Source organism: Bufo gargarizans, chromosome 3 (assembly GCF_014858855.1).
Source record: "Bufo gargarizans isolate SCDJY-AF-19 chromosome 3, ASM1485885v1, whole genome shotgun sequence".
NCBI lineage: Eukaryota > Metazoa > Chordata > Amphibia > Anura > Bufonidae > Bufo > Bufo gargarizans.
The window spans coordinates 105,528,440-105,556,044 of record NC_058082.1 but is presented as its reverse complement, the minus strand read 5'-3'; the positions used below and the strand labels follow the sequence as shown (position 1 = coordinate 105,556,044).

The 27,605-nt window shown below is 43.7% G+C and overlaps 1 protein-coding gene across 6 annotated transcripts in view; it reads right to left on the bottom strand.

Moving 5' to 3' along the window:
• The window catches only part of LOC122931132 (cyclic AMP-dependent transcription factor ATF-7-like), a 95,039-nt gene that overhangs the window by 29,579 nt on the left and 37,855 nt on the right, over positions 1 to 27,605 (bottom strand). For all 6 annotated transcript variants that reach the window (XM_044285084.1, XM_044285086.1, XM_044285088.1 and 3 more), the window contains one exon: positions 18,555 to 18,610. In XM_044285084.1, coding sequence (XP_044141019.1) covers positions 18,555 to 18,610 — 56 coding nt within the window. The remainder of the gene's footprint in view (positions 1 to 18,554; positions 18,611 to 27,605) is intronic.

Sequence of the window (27,605 nt, the reverse complement as noted above, 5' to 3'; positions counted from 1 at the left end):
TGCAAGTTGATCCAGAGGAAGGCAAAAAAACCCTGTGAGGTAGAAGCCAATTTTCCTCACTTTAGGGGAATAAAAATTCCTTCCCGACTCCAATCAGGCAATCAGAATAAATCCCTGGATCAACGATATCTCTCTAGTAGCTATAGCCTGTAATATTATTACGCTCCAGAAATACATCCAGGCCCCTCTTGAATTCCTTTATTGTACTCACCATCACCACCTCCTCAGGCAGAGAGTTCCATAGTCTCACTGCTCTTACCGTAAAGAATCCTCTTCTATGTTTGTGTACAAACCTTCTTTCCTCCAGACGCAGAGGATGTCCCCTCGTCACAGTCACCGTCCTGGGAATAAATAGATGACGGGATAGATCTCTGTACTGACCCCTGATATATTTATACATAGTAATTAGATCTCCTCTCAGTTGTCTTTTTTCTAAAGTGAATAACCCTAATTTTGATAATCTTTCAGGGTACTGTAGTTGCCCCATTCCAGTTATTACTTTAGTTGCCCTCCTCTGGACCCTCTCCAGCTCTGCTATGTCTGCTTTGTTCACTGGAGCCCAGAACTGTACACAGTACTCCATGTGTGGTCTGACTAATAATTTGTAAAGTGGTAGGACTATGTTCTCATCACGGGCATCTATGCCCCTTTTGATGCAACCCATTATCTTATTGGCCTTGGCAGCAGCTGCCTGACACTGTTTTTTGCAGCTTAGTTTGCTGTTTATTAAAATTCCTAGATCTTTTTCCATGTCAGTGTTACCGAGTGTTTTAGCATTTAATAAGTACGGGTGACTTGCATTATTCCTTCCCATGTGCATAACTTTACATTTGTCAGTGTTAAACCTCATCTGCCACTTATCTGCCCAAGCCTCCAATCTATCCAGATCGCTCTGTAGTAGTATACTGTCCTCTTCAGTGTTAATTACTTTACACAGTTTAGTGTCATCTGCAAAAATTTATATTTTACTATGCAAGCCTTCTACAAGATCATTAATAAATATATTGAAGAGAATAGGGCCCAATACTGACCCCTGAGGTACCCCACTAGTGACAGTGACCCAATCTGAGTATTTACCATTAATAACCACCCTCTGTTTTCTATCACTGAGCCAGTTACTTACCCACTTACAGACATTTTCTCCCAGTCCGAGCATTCTCATTTTATATACTAACCTTTTATGTGGTACAGTGTCAAATGCCTTGGAGAAGTCCAGATACATACATACATAGTCCAGATACATACATAATGTTTTATTTATTTTTTAAGCTTTCAATTCCAAGGCATGCTGCTTCTGTTTTCCACATGGAAAGTGATGTCCTTTGAAACGAACAAGAGGCTGATGAGGCACTTTTTGGGAGCGGATTTTGAGGCGGAAACGCACCAAGTCCACTCCCAAAAAATTCTGTGTTAACTGGCCCTAGGAGGAGTAAGGTCTCCTTGCCGACATCGTCAGGCTACATGGTATTCCAATTAGACATCAGGACATCTTTAGGTCCTAATGACTATAAGCGGAGTCCCCGTTTGCTTGCGAGTCATTAGTGAGTAGTCGGAGTGCACTTTTTCTGTACAGCAGGGGGCACTTTATAAAAAGGAAAGGTTATGTGCATCCCCGGGCATGAATCACACAACTACCGGTGTAACCTAGACTCTGCATTACATGGCCAACAGGATGGCGGTGACGTCTGTGATGAGTAACCCCTTCACTGCCAGAGTCTCTCTACTCTGTGAAGTTCTTCTCAGCTGCCTCACGTGGTGCACATCAATAGGAAAACGCGCTCCATTTTAACGGAGCGTTACTCAAACATTAGTTTTACAATATCAATCGTCCAGAACTGGGGTCAGCAACCCCTGGCACGCGAGCCATTGTGAAACTACAACTCTCAGCATGTACACTTGCTTGGCTGTTCTCTGAACTCCTATAGAAATGAAAGGAGCATGCTGGGAATTGTAGTTTCACGACAGCTGGAGTACCAAAGGTTGCTGACCCCTGTGTTACACGTTCTGATCGATACACAAATGTCTCCTTAAAAAAACGGATATCCCTTATATAAGACGGGATTCTATAGCGCTCCATCACATCATGCCACAACAAATCACATAATTAACAAAGTATGCAGAATTTCATTGTGTTCAATAAGCATCTTGGCAGAAGTGTCTACAGGTTAACACGAACCAAATGTTTAAAAAAAAAAAAACACAAAGCATTATAAAAGAACAGCATGTCTGGGTTTGGCTGACATGACGGATCTTGCAGTGGTGATGAGTCATTACCCATGTGGGGCTGCTGGAGTATGTGCAGAATAGGCTTAAAGGAGAAGGACGGTTTTCAGCAAGAGCTTAAAAAGGGGACGGTCTGTTATGGACAATCCATACTTTTTAGGGTCTAAAGTGATGACAAATTGTCCTTCTATTGAAACCCCAAACAATGAGTTGTAAACAGTAGGGAAAACGGAAGTATTCAAATTCCCTGCAGCGCCCCAGGGAAAATGAAGTATTACACTATATCTACTCAATTTAATGGGTTAGCTGCGTAATGTAGGACAGCACGGGTCCTCAAGAGCAAGAGGAGGGAAAGGAGAACCCTGTATTTTAATGGTGAGAGGGGGGGGAACATGCCCCGACTGAGAGGAGCATCAATGTTTATGGTGGAGTAGGCAGAAATAGTTCTTGGCCAAGGGAGCATTTGTGTCTTTACGTGTACAGAATTGTTTTTCCCACAGCAGCACCACCATTGCCCCCAGGATGTCTCTGGTATTGCAGATCAGCTGTAAGACATAAAAAATCTGACATCTCGTATATGACAATCTCTTTCTAACAAGGCTAGGACCACACATGGGTCCAGAGATCTCCCCATTCATTGCTCTGCTAGATTTATATCAAGCTGGCAGCTCAGGGGAGTGTCTCTTCTGCTGCAGCTAAGGGGGCGTGTCCATGCTCTCCCTATCACAGCTCAGGAGGAAGATAAAGAATGAAACTGAGCATGTGCGGCCATCTCAGTGAGCAGGACAAAGAAATAAGGCAGGAAAAAAAAAAGAAAAAAGAAAAAAAAAAGCTGATGGTGCTATACAGATACATTTCATTGAGTAACTCAGTGGATATGCTATTTTTAATTACATGCAATTATAAAAGAATTCAGATCCAGGTGCTGGTTGGAAAACTGTAGAATATTTTTTGTGGGACCACCCCTTTAAGTGAGGATCGTTTTTTTAGGGTAAAAATAAGTATTCTGGCATCGTGTTCACATAGTACTGCTGCGGGGTACATGAATCCCAGACAGAGAACAATTAGAAAGGGACACACATATGTTAAATTTTTTGGAGCCAAACATTGGGATGTGTGTATATATATATATATATATATATATATATATATATAGCCCCAAAACTGCAATGTATGAACACAGCTTCACACAGCTTCAAAATCAAACTTTCTGAAATGATCATTTTTACTTAAAGGGCATCTGTCATCAAATCCATCCTAGTAAAACCAGCTTACATATCCAGTGAGCCCTTGCATTATAATTCTAATTCTAATGTTCTTGCTCCCATGTTGCTCTGCTGCCTTACTGAAGAGAAAAAAAAAACAACTACTTTTTACTCAGATGGCACAGAGCAGCGTGATCGCCACTGTGTCCGATGCATGCGCAGTACAAGGCATGAGGCTCCCCGGTCCCCTGATGTAATGAAACCTGGATAATGGTTGTCAGTGGATGTCTTCATCAAGACAAAGGTGTCATCTGTACGTTGAGCTCTGTGGTTCTGCTTGGTAGGTCCAATAGATGACATACGATATCTTCCATGATGCACCATGTCATGGACACTAGCACACATGGCTGTGAAGTCAGTGTTGGAAGAAATGTTACGACTCCAGTGCTGGCTTCAAAATAAAAATATTACATGGTAGAGGGGACACATTTAAAATCCTGATGTCACGACGATTTTACTACAGTAAAGTTGATATCACTAATTATCATACATGAGCCATTTACGAAGAGAGCGTGGAAAGATGGACGTTTGGTTTACCACCTCCACAGCCCTGGTGAGCACAATTATATTACAGATGTAGCCAAGCTCAACTCCATGAGTACAGAAATGGTTGAAATCGAGCTTTTGGAAAAACGTGCTTGTAATATGCATACTGGTGCCTGTGGAAAGGGATCAGGATATATCTGGCTCTCCACCAAATGAAAGGGGCCCGGGATCTGCCGAGACTCGTTACAGAAACATCTCATGTCCCAACTACGAGATCAAGTAAGGATACCTATTCACCAAAAACAATGGATCATACGTTCTACATGGACTCATAATCCACATACAAGAGAATGTGTCATAAAGAAATAAAGAATCATCCCCAAGTAAAGGTTTCATCTGCAAAATAGGGTTTTAACTGATTAACGGCAAAAGTCTTCTAGCACAGTCGTGGTCTGAACTTTTGAGTTTTTTGAAGACACAAACTACCACCCGATCTCTTGTTCTCATAAGGCCTCATGCACACGACCGTTGTTTTATTCCGTGTCCGTTTCGCCGTTTTTCGTGACTTTCAATGGGTCCGTTGAAAACTTGGCTAATGCACAGTTTGCCATCCGCGTCTGTGATTCCAGTCCGTCAAAAAAATATAACCTGTCCTATTAATTTTGTGGAAAACAGTTTGCGGCCCCATTCAAGTCAATGGGACCGCTAAAAAACGCGGAGGCACAGAAGATTGTCATCCGCGTCCGTTTTTTTCTATCATTTGCATGGCAAACCTGTCTTAGACTTTTTTTACATTCCTTTATGTCTGGTGGTCCTCCAAAAATAAAGGAAGACACACGGAAACAAAAACGGAAACAGATCACAGAACAACGGAACCCCATTTTGCGGAACGGAACACAACAACCGCCGTGTGCATGAGGCCTTACAATGTAAAATCTGACCAGAACTTACCAGCATTCACCAGATATTGCCCTCATTCCATTTTCAACTCTCATTATCACAAAAGGTTTGTTTTTCCACATCAGGATCCTAGTGACAGATTGTCCCTGTATTGCACCAAACGGGTTATCGATAAAGGGGCTTTCAAAAAAACGTCAACCTAAGGCTACATGCACACGAACTGTGTCCGTTCAGTTTTTTTTTTTGCGGATAGCATGCAAACCCATTCATTTCAACGGGTCCGCAAAAAATGCTGTCCGCATCAGTATGTCCGTTCCGTAGCCCTGCAAAAAAATAAAAAATAAATAGAACATGTCCTATTCTTGTCCGTTTTAGGCATTGTTACAATGGATCGGCAAAAAAAGATTGAGATGATTAATTAATATCTGAGCCAATGCTACTTTTTCACGTTCTGTGTGTCTCATGAGTAGAACAGAGGTCCGTTAGGGTCAGGAAAAAATTTCACTAAAAGGCTACATGCACACGACCGTATGTGTTTTGTGGTCCACAAAAAAAAAAAAAAAAAACATCCATATGCCATCCGTTTTTTTGGGCGGATCCATTGTAACAATGCCTAAAACGAACAATAAAAAACAACCAACGGACACAGAAACAAAATACGTTTGTGTGTATGAGGCCAAAATCAGATGTGTCCTTAGGGCTCGGATGTTAAAAAAAAATGTAGACTTCTGACAGAAGTTGAAATGGATTTGATGTGCCTTATAATAATAATAATAATGATTAATAATAATGATAAAGGAGTTGTTCAGGAAATATTTTTTGGGGGTGAAAAAAAAAAGTACCATAAAATTAACCTGGTCCCTGCTTTTGTTTCCATTCTGTACGTTACACTTCCTGTTGCCATATCCAACCAAACCCATGATGCACCTTTCCTTTCTCTGCCACAGCCCCAAACACTACCGCTAGTTATAGCTCCTCCTACCCATCACTGAGCTGTCCATGGACATAACCTGACCGGAAATAAGAAAACGCTGCCTAGACACAATCATGAGACCACAGGCCGGATCGGGAGATAGGAGCAAAAAAGTAAGATAAAAGAGATGCATTCTAAAATTACAGCTATCTTCATAAATGATTATTTTATAGGATTTTGATGCAAACTGGAAACCCCCTTTAACCCATACTGGCTCTTTTTGAAAAATAAAAACTGCTCCCCCTGACAACTCTTTTGCTACCTAGGCTGCCCATAGGTAATATAGGGGTTTCCTCATGAAGACAGCCCCTTTCCATATTCCCAGTCAGGGTTAAGAAGGTCACAGTGGGGGGTGGGCACCAACAAGGACGGCCCCTCGCAGCTTCTAGGGTGATCATAGCTGTTTGATGGGACTTTTGAAGATTTCATCATCAAACAACATGTTTCCATAGAGGAACATCATTTTCTAAGGTGACTCTAAGGTGACCACTGTGTATGGCAGCTGATCAGCAACTTGCACTGCTGCGGTGGCCCATGCATCATGCAATCTGTACACCGCTGATGTCTATACAACATTAGTGCACTCCATACAAGAGCAAATGTATGAAGAAACACTGGAATTTTGTCAAAGACAACACAACCTAATGTCGCTTTTGTAATCTTTGTGCAGAATCAACAGCGTAACACAAGCCGGAGAAGAAAAGGTCAGATGCCGGAGCTGTTGAAACACACATGCTAAAAATATTCTAAATTCTGCCCGATGAAAGAAAGAAAAGGGCGCAGAGCAGAACCATGCCGAAAAACACACTTGATGTCTCCCTCTACAAGTGCCTAACAGCACAAACTACTTGCACGATATGCACGGCGCCTGAGCTTGATGAATGAGAAAGAATACGAGTCCGATTCCTCACTGTCTGCAGCGACGTGAGCGTTCTTCCTGGTGCCCCCCGGGGATGTGCGTGAAAGCCGCATCACGTTTAATGTGTAAAAACTAGAACATGACAGACTCCATAATAAAAAAAACTGCAAATGTAAGCACTTGTGCCACTGCTAGGAGGAATCTGAGCTACGGGAAACGTTCTTCATTCAGCTCTTGTGGTTACACATTCTTTACTTGTGAATGAAACGCCCATTTTAAAAATTCAGTTTCTACATCCCTGGATTATGCAAGTCAACATTGCCGTAAAGGAGACCGGTGACAATTTTCCCTGGAGAAATCAAGCAGCACTTGCAGGTGACTACACTGCCCCGCCGGAAGCAAGGAGATCGAATGTAGCCAGCTGCTGAATGGACTGTTTGTTGCTAGCAACAGCAAGAAAACCTTGCTTCCTTACGTAGTCGGAGAGATTTTTGTATGAACAGTGTGCGGACGTGGCCTAAGGAGCGAAAACAATAAAAAGACACCAAGTCAGCAAACTTAAAGTGGACCTTTCACCAGTCCTGACATTACAATATACCGTATCTTTCACATTATAAGACGCACCTTGGTTTTTGAGAAGGAAAATAGGAAAAAAATATTTTGAACCAAAAAGGTGTGCTAAAATATTTAATAAAATAACAATAATAGTTTACACTGTTATGGGGGATCTATGGATGACACACTTATGAGGATATCTGGGAGATCTTTGGATGACGCACTGTTATGTAACTATAACCCCCCTCATCCTTTCGAATATACCCATGTACATGCAGATGAGGGTGGGTTATAGCCACATTTAATATCAGTACTGTCCAGAGACTATAAAGTAATTTGCCTGTGTTTATATAAAAATGACTATAATCCTCCTCATCCATAAGAATGCATCTATTTACTGCAGTACATGGGTGTATTCTTAAGGATGAGGGGGGTTCTAATCCCATTTAATATTAATACTGTCCAGAGACTAATGTAATTGACACGTGTTTATATTAAATGTGACTATAACCCCCCCTCATTCTTAAGAATGCACCATTGTACTGCAGTACATAGGTGCATTTTTATGGATGAGGGGGTAACAGGGTTAATTTTTAGGTCAGCCCCTGAGCTGTCACTTACCAGGGACTTTAGGTGACAGGGGATAGAACAGGGCGACGGAGGCCACTACAACTCCTTCCTCCCTCCTATCTCACAGCAGTTCCATTGGTGGTCTGTGGCAACGGCGTTTATGGCCGGACTGGAGGGAGGGGGTAAGCTTATTGGTGGAGATGGCAGTTCCCACCTCCACCAATAACAACCGCACACAACCAATCAGCAGAACGTGCAGGCGGCAGTGCAGCGGAGAAGGAGCGCATTTTATAAAGCGAAAAATACGGTAAATACCTGCCATTGTAGGGCATGTTGAAGAAATGTCTTAACGCTTATTTTTTTCCCCAATGGGCTTCTCCTTTTCCCACTCTGTATGCTAATCCATACAATCGGTACAGGGAGGAGACAGCCATGTTTCTCAGGGGCTCACCTTCTCCCTGGTTGTGACACGGTCCGCAGCGACTGGACAGCTCACAGACGCCTCCTGAGAAACTGTCTCCTCTTCCCTTTACCGAGCGATTCATGTGAAAGGGGCTGTGCTGCGACACAGCTCTGTGCTAGGTAAGCTGCGAGAAGGCCACGGCATTCATAGGAGCGGGCAGTTCCGAGTGTCGGACCTCCCCTCATAAGATATTGATAAACTATCCAGAGGATAGGGCATTAGTTATAAAGTTTTGGAAAACTCCTTTAAAAGGGGTCGACTGGCAACTTCATTTTTTCCCCCAAACACTGCTCAAAATGGTATAAAATAATAAAACAAGTAATACCAACCTTACCGATCCCCTGCTGCTCCTGTGTCAATACTTTCTGGGTCCCCCGCCAGTCTCTGAGCTTCTTGGCTCCTCCAGCCATGGACAGGTGACTGCTGTAGCCAGTCACTGGCCCTAGAGGAGTTATTCTATAGAATGATTGGCTGCAGCAGTCTTGTTGCATCATCGCTGCTGCCATGTAAACACGGGTGGGGGACCACAGAAGCATAGACGTGGAGATTTAAAGTGACAAAATACTCCAATAGTACTGGACCTGCTTGTTCATATAAGAAGTTAGTAAATGTTAGAGAACCCGGTTAAATGCGTTAGGGTACTTTCACACTAGCGTTTTTGTTTTCCAGTATTGAGTTCCGTCCTAGGGGCCCAATACTGAGAAAAAACTGATCAGTTTTATCCTAATGCATTCTGAATGGAGAGCATTCCGTTCAGGATGCATCAGTTCAGTCAATCTTACGTTTTTTGGACGGAGAAAATACTGCAGCATGCTGCAGTTTTCTCTCCAGCCAAAAATATTTGCCAGAATGCTGGATCTGGCATTAATTTACATTGAAGTGTATTAGTGCCGGATCTGGCTTTCCGGTCTGCGCAGACCTTTTAAAATGCAAAAAAATTTTATACCGGATCCGTTTTTCCGGAGAGACAGATCCAGCATTTCAATGCATTTGTCAGACGGATCTGCATCCGGATCCGTCTGACAAATGCCATCCGTTTGCGTCCTGATTGCCAGGTACAGCAGACAGTTCCGGTGACGGAACTGCCTGCCGGAATCCTCTGCCGCAATTGTGAAAGTACCCTTACATATAAACTGTACCATAAAGGGCAATACCTAAAAAATGGTCCGTCATAACATCACATCAATCTAAACTTCTCCAGTTGAGACTAATATTAGTAGGAAGTTCTACCAGTCACAGAGTAGAGAACATTTCCCATGAGTTATGGTCTGACTGATGAGTTTCTGCTAGAAGAGGAACCATCAGGACAAGGTTTCACTTACATTTTTTATTTTTATTTGCTAGTTCATTAGAGCTAGGCATGTATACTTGAGTTAGTCTGTCAATGATAGTCAAACGATGTGTAATAACCGTTTTCCTTAATGTCCCCTTTCCACTGCTCCCTTAAAAGACTGTTGCTATGGCTTATCTGTCTTCCCTTAAGTATAAAGACAGAGGGGCGGTCCTCCACACTGCACGGCTGCATTAGGCTTTAGAGTGCGGAGGCGTGTCTCTCAGCAATCTAATCTGATTTGCTGGCAGAGAACTGCTGGCTACAGCAAGTGTGTATGTGAAGTGAGGGAAGGCAGTTTTGGCCTCAGAACTGGCAGAGGAGCCATCTTGAGAAGGTCCTCATATTGTAGAGGTTAAAACAGCTGTAACTAAGGGAAAAACTCAAAGAAAACAGAAACATTGGTATGTGAACAAACTAAAGATTACTTTCTGCATAATGCAGCAGCAGCAGTAACATATACTGAAATTGATCTTTTGATGAAAACATGGCGGTTATACTTTAAGGTTGTTCCTTGGGGCCCAAGGTACAAAAATTAGGAAGGTTTAGCATAATGTTATAGTATTTCTTGGAAGCCGAACCTTCAGATGTCTCCAGAGATTTTACAGTGCAGTAATTGGATTTGCGGTGGCTCCTCCATGAAGAAGTAGCAGGTTCAGGTGCTTGTTCTTTCCAGTTTCCATTTTGCACTTTTTTCATTCAAGGTTTACCGTCAATGATTTTTATTAAAGCACATGAATTCATTAGAAACAGCCACATGTAATAATTGCTCTCCAGCAACTTGGACGGCCATGTGCACTTCAACATTAAAAAGGACATTTCTGTGCTAGCAAGACTAAGCCAGATCCTGATGCTCAGAGTGTTGACCCAAAGGATAACATGAAACTCATGCCTCCACCCTACAGGATGTCTGTTGACGTCACAAGCTGCAATTCAGCGGTCATAAAAGGCTTGATTTAAGCTTTTGAAGGTCATATAGGGACTGCATTTATCAAAGTAGCTAAAATGATTATCTAGTTTTGGACAGAGACCTTATAGGAAAAAAGGAACCCATAAATGGGACATCAACTCCAAAAGCCTGAAAACACATCTGCAAGTGTTTTCGATATTGATGCCCTATCCCAGGGTTTAGCAACGCCAGTCCTCAGGGTCCACCTGCTGGTCATGTTTTCATGATTTCCTTAGTATTGCGCAAGTGATAATTAGTGTCCATGGATCAGGCCTTACCACAGGTATTCATTCTGTGGGATATTCTGAAATCATGACCGGTAGGTGGGCCCTGAGGACTGGAGTTGAGGATAGGGCAGTGTTCTTCAGGACAGGACAACAATCTGATTGGCGGGGCACCCTCCTCACAGCAAACCACTCACAGAACTCTACATGGTATAGCGGCTGAACTTAGTACAGCAGTCCAGGCCCATTCACTTGAATTGGACTGAGCTGCAAATAGGCCACGAAACCGATGAACGTGACATCATTGGCCTCTTTAAACAGCTGATCGGCGGATGTGTGGGATGTTGGACTGCCACCAATCAGATACTGATGACCTATCAATGTCAAAATCCCGGAAAACACCTTAGCAGTGACCACTGGGAGGGACTTTGTCATATCCTATAAAGATCAACTGACAACGTCTACCAAGAACTCTGCAGGAGATAATTATGGAAAAGTCAGTCAAGTGTAAAAAAAAAGGAAGTTTCAAGTACTCCATGAATGATTTAAAAAAGAACAAAAAAACAACAACTTCTAGGTACGCTGGGATCCCCACGAATCACTAGTCTTGATAAACATTTTTGCAATGACTAATGTTTGAAATGCACTTTTCTCTCATAGGGGATGGTTGTGTAGCTGGGACAGGCCATTGCTTGCCATATAGACGCTCAGCCTCAAAATCCCCTCACTAGGGTCAACTGGAGTGTAGGAGGAGACCCATAAAAATATCGGAAGAATATGCAAACTCCATGCAGATGTTCCCCTTGCTGAGGTTTGAAACCAGGACCCCATCTCTGCAAGGCACCAGTACTATCCACTGAGTCACCATGCTACCACACCTGCAGTGAAGAGGAATTTGAGTAGCGTGGTTGAGCATGTGCCATGTTGTTCTACTGAGTGTCTATGGCTGTGATGGCTAACCTCCGGCACTCCAGCTGTGGCAGAACTACAACTCTCAAGATGTACACTTGCTTGGCTTGGAGGTTAGCCATTACTGGTCTATTGCAATGAGTGAAATTGCTGAGCCTTGTACTCGTCTGTCTTTTTTAAATTTAATTTATTTTTTAAAACCTACTGTTTGCAAGCCAGAAGCCTTACCATCAAGCTATAGGTTCAGCTACACGATCAGACATTTATCATTTAGTTAATTTATGGTTCAAAATAACATAACAATAACAAAGACAGGTGCACTATGCGGTCTTACTAACCCTCGTACTGGTGTAAAATTGAGAATTAGCCAACATATCCTGCTTGGAGGATCTGTCCCCCCAGTATAGATGCACCACTGCATATGGGGTTAAGCACTTCCTGCTTTTTAATACCATGCCAATTTGTAGTTTGTATTTGGAATTTTTGGAGGTGTAGAAACTCCTAGTCTGAATGTGCCTTTATTTCCATCCACAGGTAGCATTCTGGTGCACATGTGAGGCCCGGGCTATATCAGCCAGTCTTGGGTGGGGCTCAGAGCTCTCTGCCTCCTCCCATTGTATGCATGGTCACATGCTGGAGGTTACTGGGAGATTGCTTTGAGTCGGACCTTGCGCACCTGTAATTTGCCCACTGGCTCCTGGTATTGCCCATACGGCCCAGGTAGGTTTAGCGTTAGGTTCCCAAGCTATTTGAGAAACCTTGGCGCGGTGCTCGGGCTCAGACATGTCCTCCAAGCAGGATATGTTGGCTAATTCTCAATTTTACACCAGTACGAGGGTTAGTAAGACCGCATAGTGCACCTGTCTTTGTTTTTGTTATGTTATTTTGACTGCTTATCACATCCACACAATTGCTACCCTGTGTAGGATGTCCATTGTGGTACTTGTGGTCTGCTGCAGGCATCCTCCATTGACCATTGTATGCATTTTTGCTGGGGATTGCCATTAGCAACGGGCCACAAGTGCAGGATCTGCCCCCCCAGTATAGATGCACCACTGCATATGGGGTTGAGCACTTCCTGCTTTTTAATACCATGCCAATCTGTAGTTAGTTTATGGTTCGTAAATTTGAACTTCTGCGGTACAGCAGAGGAGAAAACGTATTTTCATATCATACAAGACAAAAAAAAAAACTAAACGCATTGATGTCATCGATGATGTAGGTGAAAATCCTGGCATTTGCCCGAAGCTGTCTAGTCATTTTGGTGCAACAGAATTCATTAAAAAGTGGTTACGCTGAGAAAGAATAATCCAAGTTAAATAAGACTAAATGCATCCTGTACCCTGTGCTGTCTAGGGGCATTTTTAAAGCCTCTGCTATTTATACAAAGAAGGTGGAAATGCATTTTAATGTCCGATATAACACCGGGCTGAAGGACCGGTGTAGAAAACGACCCTTTAATCCCAAGGGTTGACTGAGGTAGGGTTGCTTTTGAGTTCTCAGCTGCGACTTTGCCAGTGATTGGAGAGCCAAGTCCAAAAATAACCGCAAGAGGAGACCTAGCAACCATAAGATGTTTATATCTGCATTCAACACTGCCCTCCTCAAGGGACAAATGATCAGAATGTTCTGGGATGAACCAGGCAGGAGATACTGCTGCTAAATTCCAAAACTTACACCCATCTTCAAAGCTCTCGCCTGTAGCTGGATTTCTGAGACTTTAACTAAAGCACAACCGATATAAACCTAAGCTCCAGCAAGAGGAACGTAAACATAAGCGCCGATACAGGATCAGGAGCTGCAGGAGTGATCACGCATGTCTTCACACTAAAGCCTCATTCACATTTCCATCTCATATGTTTCATCCGTGAAGCTGTCCGTGAAGGATCAGTGTGTCATCCGTAATTCACTAACGTTGCTTAGCTGAAAATTTAATTTCCAAAGAATCTCCTATTAGTCTTCAGTGAAAAACGGACGTAACACAGAAACACGGATGTGGGTCAGTGATTTTCACAGACCCATGGACTTCAATGGGCATGCTTGACATGCATAGAAGTAGTGCATGTCCCCGTGACTGAAATGTGAACAGACACATTTAAATCAATGGGTACGTGTGCAGTCCCAGAAAATGCGGACAGCAGAGGTCAGTGAAAAATGGAAACGTGAAAGAGGCCTAAACCCCCAAGGCCTTATTGCTTTATTCCCCCCGGTATACTTTAATCCAACCCAGTTATTTATTCCTTCGTAGAGATTTATTTGGGAAGGTGACCCATGTGTCTTCCCATCATATAGGCATAACAGACACGTCCTACAGTCTTATCTCCATCCTGCAGGACGTGAAGAAAGCAATACATACGTCAGGATATGAATAGATACCACTAATCTCTATGGAACAGGTGCTATCTCACAGTATACCAGAGAAGTGGACTCTCGAAGAACTATGTCGCTCTCGGCACTTCCGAGCCACTGGTAAAGCACTCATCGAGTTCAAGGAAGTAACGATCAAAAAGAGAAAAAAGGAGAACATTGTGCACACCCAAACTGCCACAACATTCAAACGGTATCCTAACAATGCAGACAAGTACATAAAAAAGGTGTTAAAAATGGGGAGGTGTCACATTATTATGATCATTTATGTTTTTTTTTAGTTTTGTTTTTTTACTTTTGCACTTTCCTAAGGCCTCATATGCATGACCTGTCCATACTTTTGTCTGCAAAAAACAGATACCTTCAATGTGCATTCCATATTTTTATCACTCCCATCAACAGAAAAGGGCCTTAGGGGTATTCTCATTTGCAATACGAACAAGAATACGACATGTTCTATAATTTGCAGAAGGGGCACAGCGATCCGAAAAAGTAATGGATGTGGCATGACCCCACGGAAATGAAGGGATCAGCAAAAAATAAACGTAGCAACCATGTGAACGCATGTTTTTTTTTTTTTTTCTTCCCAGTGGTACCCTTCCTGCATTCATGGATAGGTCGTCAGAGATAAGTGAAGCGTCCTGGGATGATACATCCAAAGTCGCTTCGCTAAAAAAGTTTGTTATAATACTGTACAGAGATCTGTCTCCGTACAGTATTAGAATGTATGGGCTCCAATGAGCCAAAGCAAGTTACTCACGAAGTCGCGCGAGACTTCGTTAAATAACTTCAGTATTTGATTATTACAGTGAAAAACCTTGGAACAGAACTTGGCTTTGGATCCAAGGAACCACTCTGAACCAAAGCAGAGTTCGGTTCCAAGTTTTGAAGTGGTTTTTCACTGTAATAATCAATTATCAAAGTTATTCACGAAACCGCTCGAGACTTTGTTGAATAACTTACTTCGGCTCAACGGAGCCCATACATTCTAATACTGTACAGAGACAGATCTCCGTATCCGTACAGCATTCTGACAAATATTTTAGCGAAGCAGCTTTGGAATGTAGCATCTGAAGCTCGCTTCACTCATCTCCAGTCATCAGTATCTGATCAGTGGGTGTGCAACATCGGGGACCCCCCCCCCAATCAGCTGTTTGAGAAGGCACCAGAGCTCATAGTAGTGCAGTGGCCTTGTCTCTTCTTACCAAGCACAGTGGATTAGTAGTCAAAAAAAAACAACAACAAAGAAAACAACACAACACTGTATAGCGGCTGTTTTTGGTATTGCAGCTCAGCCCTATTCATTTCAGTGGGCCTGAGCTGCTCCTAGGCCAGGGATCAGCAACCTTCGGCACTCCAGCTGTTGTGAAACTACAATTCACAGCATGCTCCATTCATTTCTATGTGAATTCTTAGAAGAGCAGAGCAAGTATGCATGCTGGGAGTTGCAGTTTCACAAGGTTGCTGACCCCTGTCCTAGGCCATATGACTGATGACGGTCATGTCACACGGCCTAGGAAAAATTGGAGAAGGCCAAGAAACTAGGATAGGTCATCATTATGAAAGAGAAAAAAAAAAAAGTTTAATCCTTCCTCTTACATTTTGCAGTGCCTCTGATTCTCTCTTTAGGTTCTAAGTGAAGTAAATACACAACATTACTACATACATATATACATATCGCAGGGGATTTACTTAGTAGAATGTGCTGGCATTTGGGCTCAAACTGCACCAAGACACTGGCATTCATGCCATGCACCATATTTATTATTTATAGGGACGAGAAAAGAGGACGTAGCTAAGTGTAGTTGTAAAAAAGACAGCTTTATTAACATTTATAACTTAAAATTTTGGGCAAGGGTTTTGGCAGATGTCAGACCATAAAGAGTGCCAACTGATGATATTGCAAATCAATCTGTGCTCGTTTAAGGGGGTTGCCCCATGACAACTTATACCCATTCACAAGATAGTGGATAAGTGTTTGATCGGCGGGGGGCTGACTGCTGGGGCAGCACCGACCATTAATAGGGAGGCCCATGTTCCTCTTGAATGAAGTGTCAAAATAAACACATATGTCCACCACTCCATTCAACGCTATTGGGCTGCTGGAGATATAGTAGCCGAGTACAAGCACTCAGCTACCTCCAGCAGTCCTATGGAGTGGAATGGTGAGGCGGACATGCAGGGAAGATAAGCCCCCCATAGGTCCTTCAACATTTCTACACAGCAAGGCCACCATCTACCGTTAAGCTCCTTTCCAGTGGAAATCTAAAATTCCACTGCTATTCCTGAGAGACTTTGCACGGAGATGATGTAATAAAAAGAAATTACCTGCCGCTGTCTTACTGTTCACCTTCGCACACAGCCCGTTAGGCCTGCGCCCACATTCACTGTGCAGTCAACCTAAAGGCCTCATATTACAACCGGCCATCTAAAACATTCGCAACAGATACCTGCTGTTTGTTAGGATCATTAGTAGTGTTGAGCGAACTTGTGTTTTCAAGTTTGGCGCACAATGTTTAGGTGCATGCAGTCATAGAATTCCGTTATGGTCCGTGGTTGCGGAATCCATAATGGGATTCTTAAATAACCTAAACCTAGTACGCGGATCTTGACAACACAAGTTCGCTCAACACTAAATCACTAAGGAAGACTGTACAGACCAATATTTTTTTTCTCACCAGCAAGAACCCGGTCAAAATGAAAAATGTTTTACAGTAATCTCTTAAAAGGGTTGTTCAACATTTTGATACTAATTGTTTATCCTCAGGATAGGTCATCAATATCTGATCGGTGGGGTCCGACTCTCGTCGCGGCCTCCTCACAGCGACGTACATTGGATAGAGGTAGTGCTTGCTATTGAAGCTCTGCCCCATTCCCTTAAATAAGACTTAGCTGTGCCTGGACCACGTGACCGATGTATGTGACGACATCTTACTATAAGCTGACTGTAACGTAGTCTCTTGCCAGCATTGGTGCACAACCTATACCGCACCTTGAAAAACAAGTAAAGCAAGCATAATACACTAATAGCAGTGGTAAAGCTGGCCAGACACTTGAGATAGCTGCTGACAGCTATGTCTCCCGATCCTCCCATCCATATGCAGAAACAGCCCAGCTGATCATAGGCATGTAGTGAATGGACAGGGAGGAGAAAGCCGCTGTCAGCCACCTCTGCTGGCGGCTTATATCCTTAGAACAAGATGACTAGACCGCTAAAATCCAGCACGTCATTGCTCGATTCTCCAAACATTAGTGACAGGAGGATGCCACGCACACACAAATGGCTGTCTGAACCTGCCGATTTAGAGGAATTAGCCGACATAGATCGAATATCTATAGCCCACTTAAGGGTCCTATTAGATTGTATGATATTTTAGGCCAGTTATCGGGAACACATGTTCATAGGAATGCGCCTTTCCGATAATTGTCCAGCATAAAAGTGATGCCTATCAGACGCTCGTCTGTAGGCAGATTTGCACTTTTTATCAGGACGAAAGATGTCCGATTATTGTCAGCATATCCCCCTGTGTAATCAGGGATGTGCAGCTGATAATCAATAGAACTGAATGGGGGAGGAATGACCTTGGAAGTGATCATTCCTCCCCATTCACTTTGCATATGCCTGTGTAATAGACCGATGCAAACAAGCACTGATGGACAAGTTTACTGTCCTCGATGCTCTTCCTGCCCGAATGTTGGTCTAATCGAGCCGCCCTTAGTCTGAGGTGGGGTGCATCCTCTATGACAAGGATCAAAAACCTTCGGAACTCCAGCTGAAACCGCAGCTCCCAGCATGCACATTTACTTGGCTGTTCTTGTTAATCCCATAGAAGTGAAGAAAGGATTCTGGGAGTTTTAGTTTCTAAACAGCTGGAGTGCCGGAGGTTGCTGATCCCTGCTCTATGATGTCTGAATGTCCCAATAGGGAATATCTGATGATCTGCCACCTAAACTGGTTCTTCTAATATTAAAGGAAAGGAATTTAGTTTTACAGCTGCAGAAAAGGAAAGTGGCGAGTGGTTGAACTTGATGGACCCGTTTTTACCAGATAGCAGTGTCACTAAGCAATGGAGGAAAGTCCACACAAGATTTATCTTTAGCTTCTCATCGTGCATCGACTGCAAATATTACCACCTCAGCAATCATTTATGAGAAATGTGAGTGGTTACAATGGCTGCCGCAAGCACCATAAACATTTAAGGCTCAGTTCCCGTCTCCCTCATTTATAAACATCCTATGGGTCGCACGACAGACACCGGCGGCGGCCAATGATGTCCTGATGGGAAAAACAGCACTGCTGCAAGCAACACTATTCCTCCTATCAAAAACAATGGAAGCTCCAAACAAAGCCTTCCATCAGAGGTGAACATTGGGAACAATAGCCTAACCTAGCCACGTCAACTCAGAAAAAAAAAAAAAAAAATAAGAAAAGAGAATTTCCTGGCATGTAATGAATGCCTTCAGCTCTACTTGTCTCTTACCTGCCCGCAGCCGGGGGCGCTGCACACAAAGGGGCGATCGTCTCCCATTCCTTTATCTGCAAACCAAACAAAAACAAAAAAAATTGTTAGCAAAATTGTATAAAATGTTCTTTTTTTTAATAAAACGGCTTAGCATTTGTACAAATGTATCCATACAAAAAATAAAACCCGACAACTGACAGGAACCGGACTGATCCATTATAAAACCTATCGTCAGGATAGGTTATCAATATGAGATGAGCAGGGGTCCGCCGATCAGCTGTTACAGGGAGCCACGGCATCTCTCCCAAGCACAGCAGCTTTGCTTGGTATTGCAGCTCAGCTCCATTTGCTTCACGATCAGCTGTTTTATGCGGCGGAAGCGCTTCCTGTTCATCACATTGCCCGCCGTCTCGGAAGTGCAGTGCAATGACAAGTACTTGCTCCATGGAACGAGAACGCTATTACACTACACCACCGCTCCACAGGAGACAACACGTAGTATAATGCCCTCTTCAAAGAGCTGATCGGTGGGGGTGCTGGGTGTCGGACGCCCGCCGATAAGATACTGATGACCTATACTGACAATGGGTCATCAATATAGAGGGCAGGACAATCCTGTTTAAGTTATAGGGATGGGGGCTTGGCAACTCCGAACATTAAACTATCTTACCTCACAATTTACATAGAAATGTGCCAGAGTGGTAGAACACTACAGACTCGGTCAAGGGATTTGATGACATAGGAAGTGGTGGGTCACGCTCCATTTTCAAATTGGTAGAGACAAGGGGGGTTGGATACCGATTCCTCACCAATATTTTTGATGCTACAAGGCACGAGAGGAGATTTGTAAAAAGATCACTGGACATTACTCCACTATGGGATAATTATAATATTTCGGTGAGTAGTTCTTTTTGGATACACAAAGGAATCACGTGAGGTAATCAAGTATCTAAAGAAGGCAAATTAGCAGATTTCAAAGTATTAGGGCTCATGCACACGACCTTATGTATTCTGTGGTCCGCAAAACACAGATCCGCAAAAAAAAATAAACAGTTGACATCCGTGTGATGTCAGTGTTGTATCCATTTTTTGTGTGGATCCATTGTAACAATGCCTGTCGTTCTCAGCATGACGGACAAGAATACAATAGGTCCTATTTTTTGCGGAACGGACATACAGACACGGAATGCACACGGAGTCAGTTCAGTTTATTTATTTTTCCCCCCCCAAGACCTGTATATAAAAAAACAACAAAAAAAACATTTCTGTGCATGAGCCTTTACAACATGAATATGGATTAACACAAAGGGATATATATTCAGATACATTCAATTAAAATATGCCATAAATAATAAAAACTGAGGTTAGAGGTAGATCAATGGGATGGCGCAGCATTGATACAAGGGGTCTAATTTGAAAAATGTATAAGAAGTTACAAAAAGAAAGGATAAAACTGTATTTTTCAGATCCACAAAATACGGACACCACCAATGTTGCATCTGCATTTTTTTGCAGACCCCCTGACTTCAGTGGGTCCGTGGGCCACAGTATAGGACATGTTCTGTCTTTCTGGGGAACGGACATAGAGATAGCACAGATCTTCCATCTGCATCTGTATGTCTGTTCCACAGGAAGATAGGGCATGTCCTATAATGGATTGCAAAATGTGGACCCATTGGAGTCAATGGGTCTGCAGAACAAATGCGCACAGCAGATAGACCACATCCATATTTTGTGGATCTGCAGTTTGCGGACCCCACAACAGATACGGTCAAGTATCTGAGGATTTAGTAAATTCATTAGGTTGGGCACTATTGTTTATGGACTGATAAAGTAATGAATGACGGAAGATAAATACACAATCCATGTTTCATCACAGGATATATATTACTGCTACATTTTTGCCCCAGATATGATACGAACACCCTAGATTGGGTAAATTCAATTTGGAATTTTCCAATTGTCTCATTTTCTTTGGTCGACTGTGTGTTTGAGGTAAATTTGGAAATATCAGTTATGTATTTTGGATACACCCAATGAAACAAACATTTTTTTGAGATAAAATTAAGGCAGGCCTTAAAACTTTGTTTGAAGCAAGACGGCTTTTAGCAAAGTTTTGGTTAGCTCAAGCTGCACCCTCTAAAGGATCGCAGATAACCCAAACCACAAAACTGATAGGATTATAATTTGCCCAAACTAAATTAACTGGTAATATACAAAATGGGTTAAGTGTAATGGTATGATTTGGTTGGAATTAAAGGGTCACCCGCCTCTTTGTAACTGATAACCTATCCTCTGGTATGGGGCTGCACTGCGCGCAGCTATGTGACCGATGGTCGTGACGTCACTGACCAAAGATCCGTTCCTTCTCAAACAGCTGATCACCGGGACCCCCACAATCAGATGCTGATTACTTAGAGATCAGTTACAAATAGCCGGATAAGGGCTCATTCACACATCCGTTCTGTGCATTGGGGACCGCAAAATGCACAGGCAACTTGAATAGGTCCATAATCCGTCCGCACCGCAAAAAATAGAACATGTTCTATTTTTTTTCTTTGTGGTGCGGAGGCACGAAGAGAAACCCCGCGGAAGCACTACGTTCCGCACCGACCTTCCGCATTGCGGACCCATTCAAGGGAATGGGTCCGTATGCTGTTTGCGGGCTGCAATACGGACACGGCTGAACAAAAAAAAAAAAAAAAAAGACTGCATGCAGCAGTATTTGTCTCGCTAAAACAATTTATGCCAGAAAGCAGCTGGGTCACAGCCCGATCCCATTATAGTCAATAGGGATCCGGCGGTGATCTGGTGAATCCAGCAATGTCTGAGCCGGTGAACGCAGACATGCAGCTCTCTGCCAGAGCAGCCTGCTGAAAATGTTCACTGCAGCTGTGAACGTACCCTACCCCCTCTAAATGTTCCAGACGGATGCTACTGGAATGCTGTCTACTTCCATTAAAGGGATTCTGTCATGAGATTTCAGCCCTATAAGCTAAACATATGGCCATGTCCGTACTAATAACATGAATCCTAAGCTGGCCTTATTAAACCTGCTTGTGGCTCTATTAGCCCAAAAAGCAGGTTTTTATAACCTGTCAATCACCTACCTAAGGTGCCCAAGGGGACGTCCGTTAATACAGGGTGCCCGGCACCTCCTTCCCAGTCTTAATCGCCGCCCTCCCTGTCTACAGTGCCGCCTTCCTCACCTCAGCGCCGCCTCCGCAATCCTCCCGTCCCTCTGCCAGATCCGGCGCCTGCGCACTAGGCTCAGCCTGATGCGCCGCGGACTCCTGGCAGCGGCTTCGTTGAGCGAAGTGCGTATGCGCATCAGCCGGGCACCCTGTATTAACGGACATCCCCTTGGGCACCTTAGGTAGGTGATTGACAGGTTATAAAAACCTGTTTTCGGGTCTAATAGAGCCACAAGCAGGTTTAATAAGGCCAGCTTAGGATTCATGTTATTAGTACGGACATGGCCATATGTTTAGCTTATAGGGCTAAAATCTCATGACAGAATCCCTTTAACTATAATGGGGTCCAGAAGTGACCTGGTAAATATGCCGAAAATCGGCAGGACAAATACTGATGCACGCAACGGTTTTTTGTCTGGCCGATTCCTGGCGTTCTATATACTGGAACAGCCTTACCACCTGTGGGAAATGGGGGGAGGGGGATGTACATATGAGTGTGGGTTAATGGAATACTGTAATTAGGAATTAAACAATCATTTTTCTTTTATGAATGCTTTTTTTTTTTTTTGCAACTGAATAGTAGGAAAAACCCTTGGTCTGTGGGCTAAATAAAGAACCCCCGACTTTCTAATACACCTTCCATTTTAATGATTCACTGTTTTCAAGATCTCTGTTGGCTGTCAGGGAACCTAAACTTTTCAGATGCTGGAAAGTGGAAACCAGCACAGGCCTAGGCCTGCTGACAGCGGAGAGGTAGGTACAATTGTATCCGGTCTAGGTAATCCTATGAGAACCCAACACCACGTCAGCACAAATCCCTCCTAGATTCAGTATCAGTCCAGGGTGCAGGCTGGTTAAGCTCACTAGATACAACTGTAGCAAACCCTCAGCTGTGATTAGTATTAAGGAAGCATGGGGTTTCAAGCTTGTGGAACAAAACCAGGAAAGTCTGCAGTCACCGCCAGCAATCAGATCTTAAAAAATGACTTCACCATGGTATCGGTAAAATACAGAATACATCAAAAGACAGCGGGAGACACAAACGCTTGCCGCAGGAAGCAGAACCAATAAATAAGTGGCGGCGTCAGCAGTGTGTGTCTCACCTTAGCTTCTGGTTTCATAAAGGGCATGTGGGTTCAAACTTCTCCCAGGCCAAGATCCAAGTGCGAACAGTGATAACTAGTGCAGAGCGACAACCTTGAGAGGGGTCAAACAGGTGCCAGATCTGGACGCCTCTCACCACTCGCAAGGAAACCTAATTTCACTGCCCTCACGCTGGCAATCCAACCAGCAGCAAATTCTTTTGTCCTGTCATTTGAGCAGTCTGGCAGATGACAAGTGTGCACCTCTGTAGGACCCCATACAGGAACTTTTCTTCCCCAGAAGCAATGTTTGTGCTGGGTTCGGGGGAAGCAGCGCACCATGTCTATACGGCAGTCGATGGAGAATTCTGTATCAGTACACAAGTCCCCGTGGACCTAAATTTTAATTTAAAGGGGGTGCATAACTTTGTTTTTTCCCCCCCCTATAACTTCCTTCTTGGGTAGACCTTTGAAGGGAAGAATACTTCCCACCTGCTTCTCGGATCCTCCTTCTCACAGCCTCGACTGCTTCGTTGGGCTCCCCAGATGTAAACTTCCCGTTTTCCGGCACTACAGCAGTGACCCCGCATCCCTTGCATCATGGTCACATGATGCGAGGTGGATGGGTCACTGCGGAGGCAAACAAAGTTCACATCCAGGGAGCCCAGCGGAGCAGCCACGGTTGTGGAGTTGGGATCCAGCACTGGGAAGCAAGCAAGGATACTTCCCTTTGCAGGCGAGGGGAGGATTTGCCAACCTGCACCTCCCCCCCAAAAAGGCGGCCAATCCCTTCAAGGCCACACGCACACAGTGTGTATTACACATGGATTTCCGTGCCAAAAATCTTCAGTGTAATATAGTACTAGCTAAATAGATGATATTTTCAAAACTGCAATTGACCACTACTCTGAGAGGTAAAAATCTGTGATCGGAGTTGTCTCCAATCACGGACACCCCCCCACTGGGTGTCTGTGTAAGACGTGTCCTGAGAAAAGGTGCCACCAATCACCTGGCAAATGTTCCTAAAATCATTTGTAGTCCACATATGGTCCCGTGTGAACAGGGATCTGCTGTCCTGAAACAATGAATCTATATCGGGGACAAGCGATCACTGATCAACTGAGGCTCAACATTAGGACAATGGTCGGAAATAATGGTTCCTTCCCGATTATTGCCCTGTGCAAAAGGGTCGTAAACTGAACAGGTATGGGTCATCAGAAGATGACCTATTGTTTAAATTACAGTCTTATGTTAAAATATTTATAATTTTTTTTTTGTGATTTATGTTTTCATTGTCTACGTCACTATATTAAAAGTTTTTCTAAAATCCTGCAGTCTTCACACTGGCCACTGGGCCTAATAAGATGTTATAACTTTCTGGACTGTCTAGGTAACTTTTCAGTAGAAATCTCACTATCACCACAAGCAGGATTACAATGACAAGTAACACCACAGGATCCCGCATTCTCAATAGGTTATGTCACAGCTGATCTACTCCCTAATGCCCCAAAAAAATTTCCCACAGAAGTCAATGAAGTCCCCGCCTGTCCATGGCTGCTCTCATTGAACAGGTAGTCTCGAAATATTTTAGGCCTAGCAAGATGATTTTTTTTTTATATATAGACAGTGATATAGTAAATTAAAAAGAAATATCACCAAAAATCCATAAAAAATGTTAATATAAAAGCTTGATTTGAATAATGTTCCCGTTGCCCAGCCGTGCTCATATTGCGTCCCACAAACAGCGGGTCCGCAATATACGGGCACTGGCTGTATGTGCAACGCAAGTGAATTCACTTGAATGGGTCCGCAATCCCGATGATACAGTACGGTGCAGAATTAAGGCACAGATCGGAAGCACTGCGGATCACAGACCTCATTCAAGTGAATGGGTCCGCGCCTGCCGATGGTTGGGCACAATTCGCGGTCCACAGCACGGGCCCAGCCGACATGAGCCCTTAGGGTAAAACTGGATACAGGAAAGTCAGAACACATGTTTTGGCCAAAAATTCTGTGTTAAAGGGTTTCTGTCATGAGAAATAACGTCATGTAGCGGACTGACATTAGTCAAATGCTAATGTCAGCAGTGCATAACAGTGTGCTTTATAACTCCCTGCCTGCTGCTGTTCTCTTAAAATAAAGACTTTTAAAATATGCTAATGAGCCTCTAGGTTATCAGGGCGTTGCTTCAGCACCTAGAGGCTCGGTCTATGCACCCTTTGGCACGCCCAGGTCCAGTTGATTGACTTTCGAGTTCTCCTCAGTGTCCAGTAAATCCCGCATCTGCGCCGTCCAGTTTAGTATTCGACGCAGGCGCAGTGAGTGAAGGACGCGCTCCTGCTGCAGGCTTCCTTACTGCGCCTGTGCTGTAACGTTTTAACATATCTCTATGGCAGTGTTCTCATAGAGTTTAGTGTATGACAGTATGCAGGAAGCTCCTTGGCTCCCTCTAGTGGTGGCTGCAGGTAGCCAGTTTGTCATTTACCACTATGTAAAGCATTTGGAGCTCAGTAGCAGAAAATCTGTTCCAATCACTGAAAAGAAATGAATGCGCTCAGGATTGTAAACCTATTTAAAGAGGACCTTTCATCAGTTTAGCCCTAGTCTAATTATGGTCTTACCTTATAGGGCAGCCCCCACTCCCCCCCCCCCCCAAAGACCCCCCTCCCCCCGCTGTTGGCCCCATTGATTTCGGCACCTTATATTAGAATAAACTGACTCTGTTATACTAGGCGGAGACTCGCAGTTTCGCTGGGAGGGGTTCTCTTCTCCCTGGCTGTGAGCGCATCCAATCAGAGCACACTGCTCTTAGCCAGGGATAATGAGCTCATTCTCCGTGGCTAAGAGAGGTGCGCTCTGATTGGATGCGCTCACAGCCAGGGAGAAGAGAACCCCCCCCCCCCAGCGAAACTGCGAGTCTCCGCCTAGTATAATCAAATCGGAACATAATATAAGGCGCCGAAATAAACAGGGCCAACAGCGGACGAACGGCGCAGGGGGGGGGGGGGGGGTCTTTGAAAACTGATAAAAGGTCCTCTTTAAAAACAAAAAATGGTATTCAAGGGTCAATGGTCACTTTAAGATGGGGAAAGTGTCGTCCAATATGACCAGAAAAAGTAGTCACTAATTTCCTTGTGAATATTAAATATACAATAATATTTTATATGATGGATGGGGAGGAGCCCTTTCTCTCAATCAATCCCAGGGCTGCATGGGTAATTTCTATCCAACAATGCTGTTTTTCAATGCAGAAACACAAGAACCATTGTTAGATTGAAAGGATTCTTTAGATTCCACAAGTAACGCGTGTGCCGTTTGCTGGTACTTGGTGGGTAAAGCTAAATCTTTCAAATTTAAAGGGAATCCGTCCCCAGATCCATCGTTATGAATCCATCTTACATGCAAGATGCTCGCTCGTCGGTACATTGTAATTGTCTTGGTTCTATTTCGTTAGGTGCCTTCTTTGTTGAGAAACCAGCTTTTTAGTTTTATGCTAATTAGTGCCTATGTGCAAAGAAGGCGGTGCCTTTGCACCTGTGGCTCTGCTTCTATTCATTCCCAGCTGCGCCCCTACCAATGTGACCAACAGGGCTAGGCAGTAACTCAGAGCTGGCCATAAAGTCTCAAGGTAGCTCGCTGGGCGCACCCGCTGTACGCGATCTTCAGCCATGAACAGTGCATGCGCTGAACCCACCGAGTACATATTTACTGCCTGGCCATGTCTGTTATGGCGGTGGGGGGTGCAGCCGGGAAGCAAAATGAGCAGAGCCTCGGGTGCAATGGCACTGCCCTCAATAGCATAAAATAAAAGCAGATTTCTCAACAAAGAGGGCACCCAACGAAACAGAACCAAGTGTACTGAGCAGCGCACATCTCACACACAAGATGGATTCTTACGATTTATCTGGTGACAGATTCCCTTTAACCAGGATTTACTCTTGAAACATGGTGGTGGGTTATTATTTGCATCACCCCCATTTAGATATCTGGCCACAGTTTGGGGACCTAGCAGACACAGGTATTCTGGACAGAAGCAATTCTCCTTTACCCACTGGATTAGCCGCTAACTGCCAGATCGGTGGTGGTCCAAGTGCTGGGACCCACAGTGATAGCTGCCCCCCACCATGCAGCCGCAAGACTGCAGCTAGGAGGGTTCTGAATAGACCGGCGGTCAAACTTGTACCCTGGAAACAATCAACCAGCTGCTGTTGACAGACCTTGGTATTTTATTATTAGAACTATGGCGGCAATATTCAGGGTAGTCGGGCCCAATAGCAAATGAATACACGATGCATCTAATGCATTGAACATGGACATCATAAGATTACAGGACACAGCAAGGGGGTGAAAACAGCAAGTGTGTACTGAACCTTGTCTGCGAGAGGGAACTGCGCACACGATTCGCGGTTTTAACTGCTGACAGCTCTGCTCTCGATTGGCAGGGGACTGAAGATAGGAATATAAATAAAATAAAAAACTTTTAAAACAACCCTTTTAACTTTCTGTGCACCGCTGTTAGGATTCGCTCACATTTGCAGAAGGTGCTCCATGTATACAATGCAGATTTACAGTATTTTATCGATCTAAACACCCTTTTTTTTTTTTTTTTTTTTTTTTTTTTTAAGTATTACATAGTACAGATAGTAAATCCAGTAAAGTGAGAAAAATGGTGTGGAATTGTGCCATCTCTGGCATGGACACCAGCAAATTTGGAAACTGTCCTTTCAAAAATCCCATATTTGATTTGGTTATAATGCATGGATATTAACTGCAGTGTTCCACCGTCCAACTTC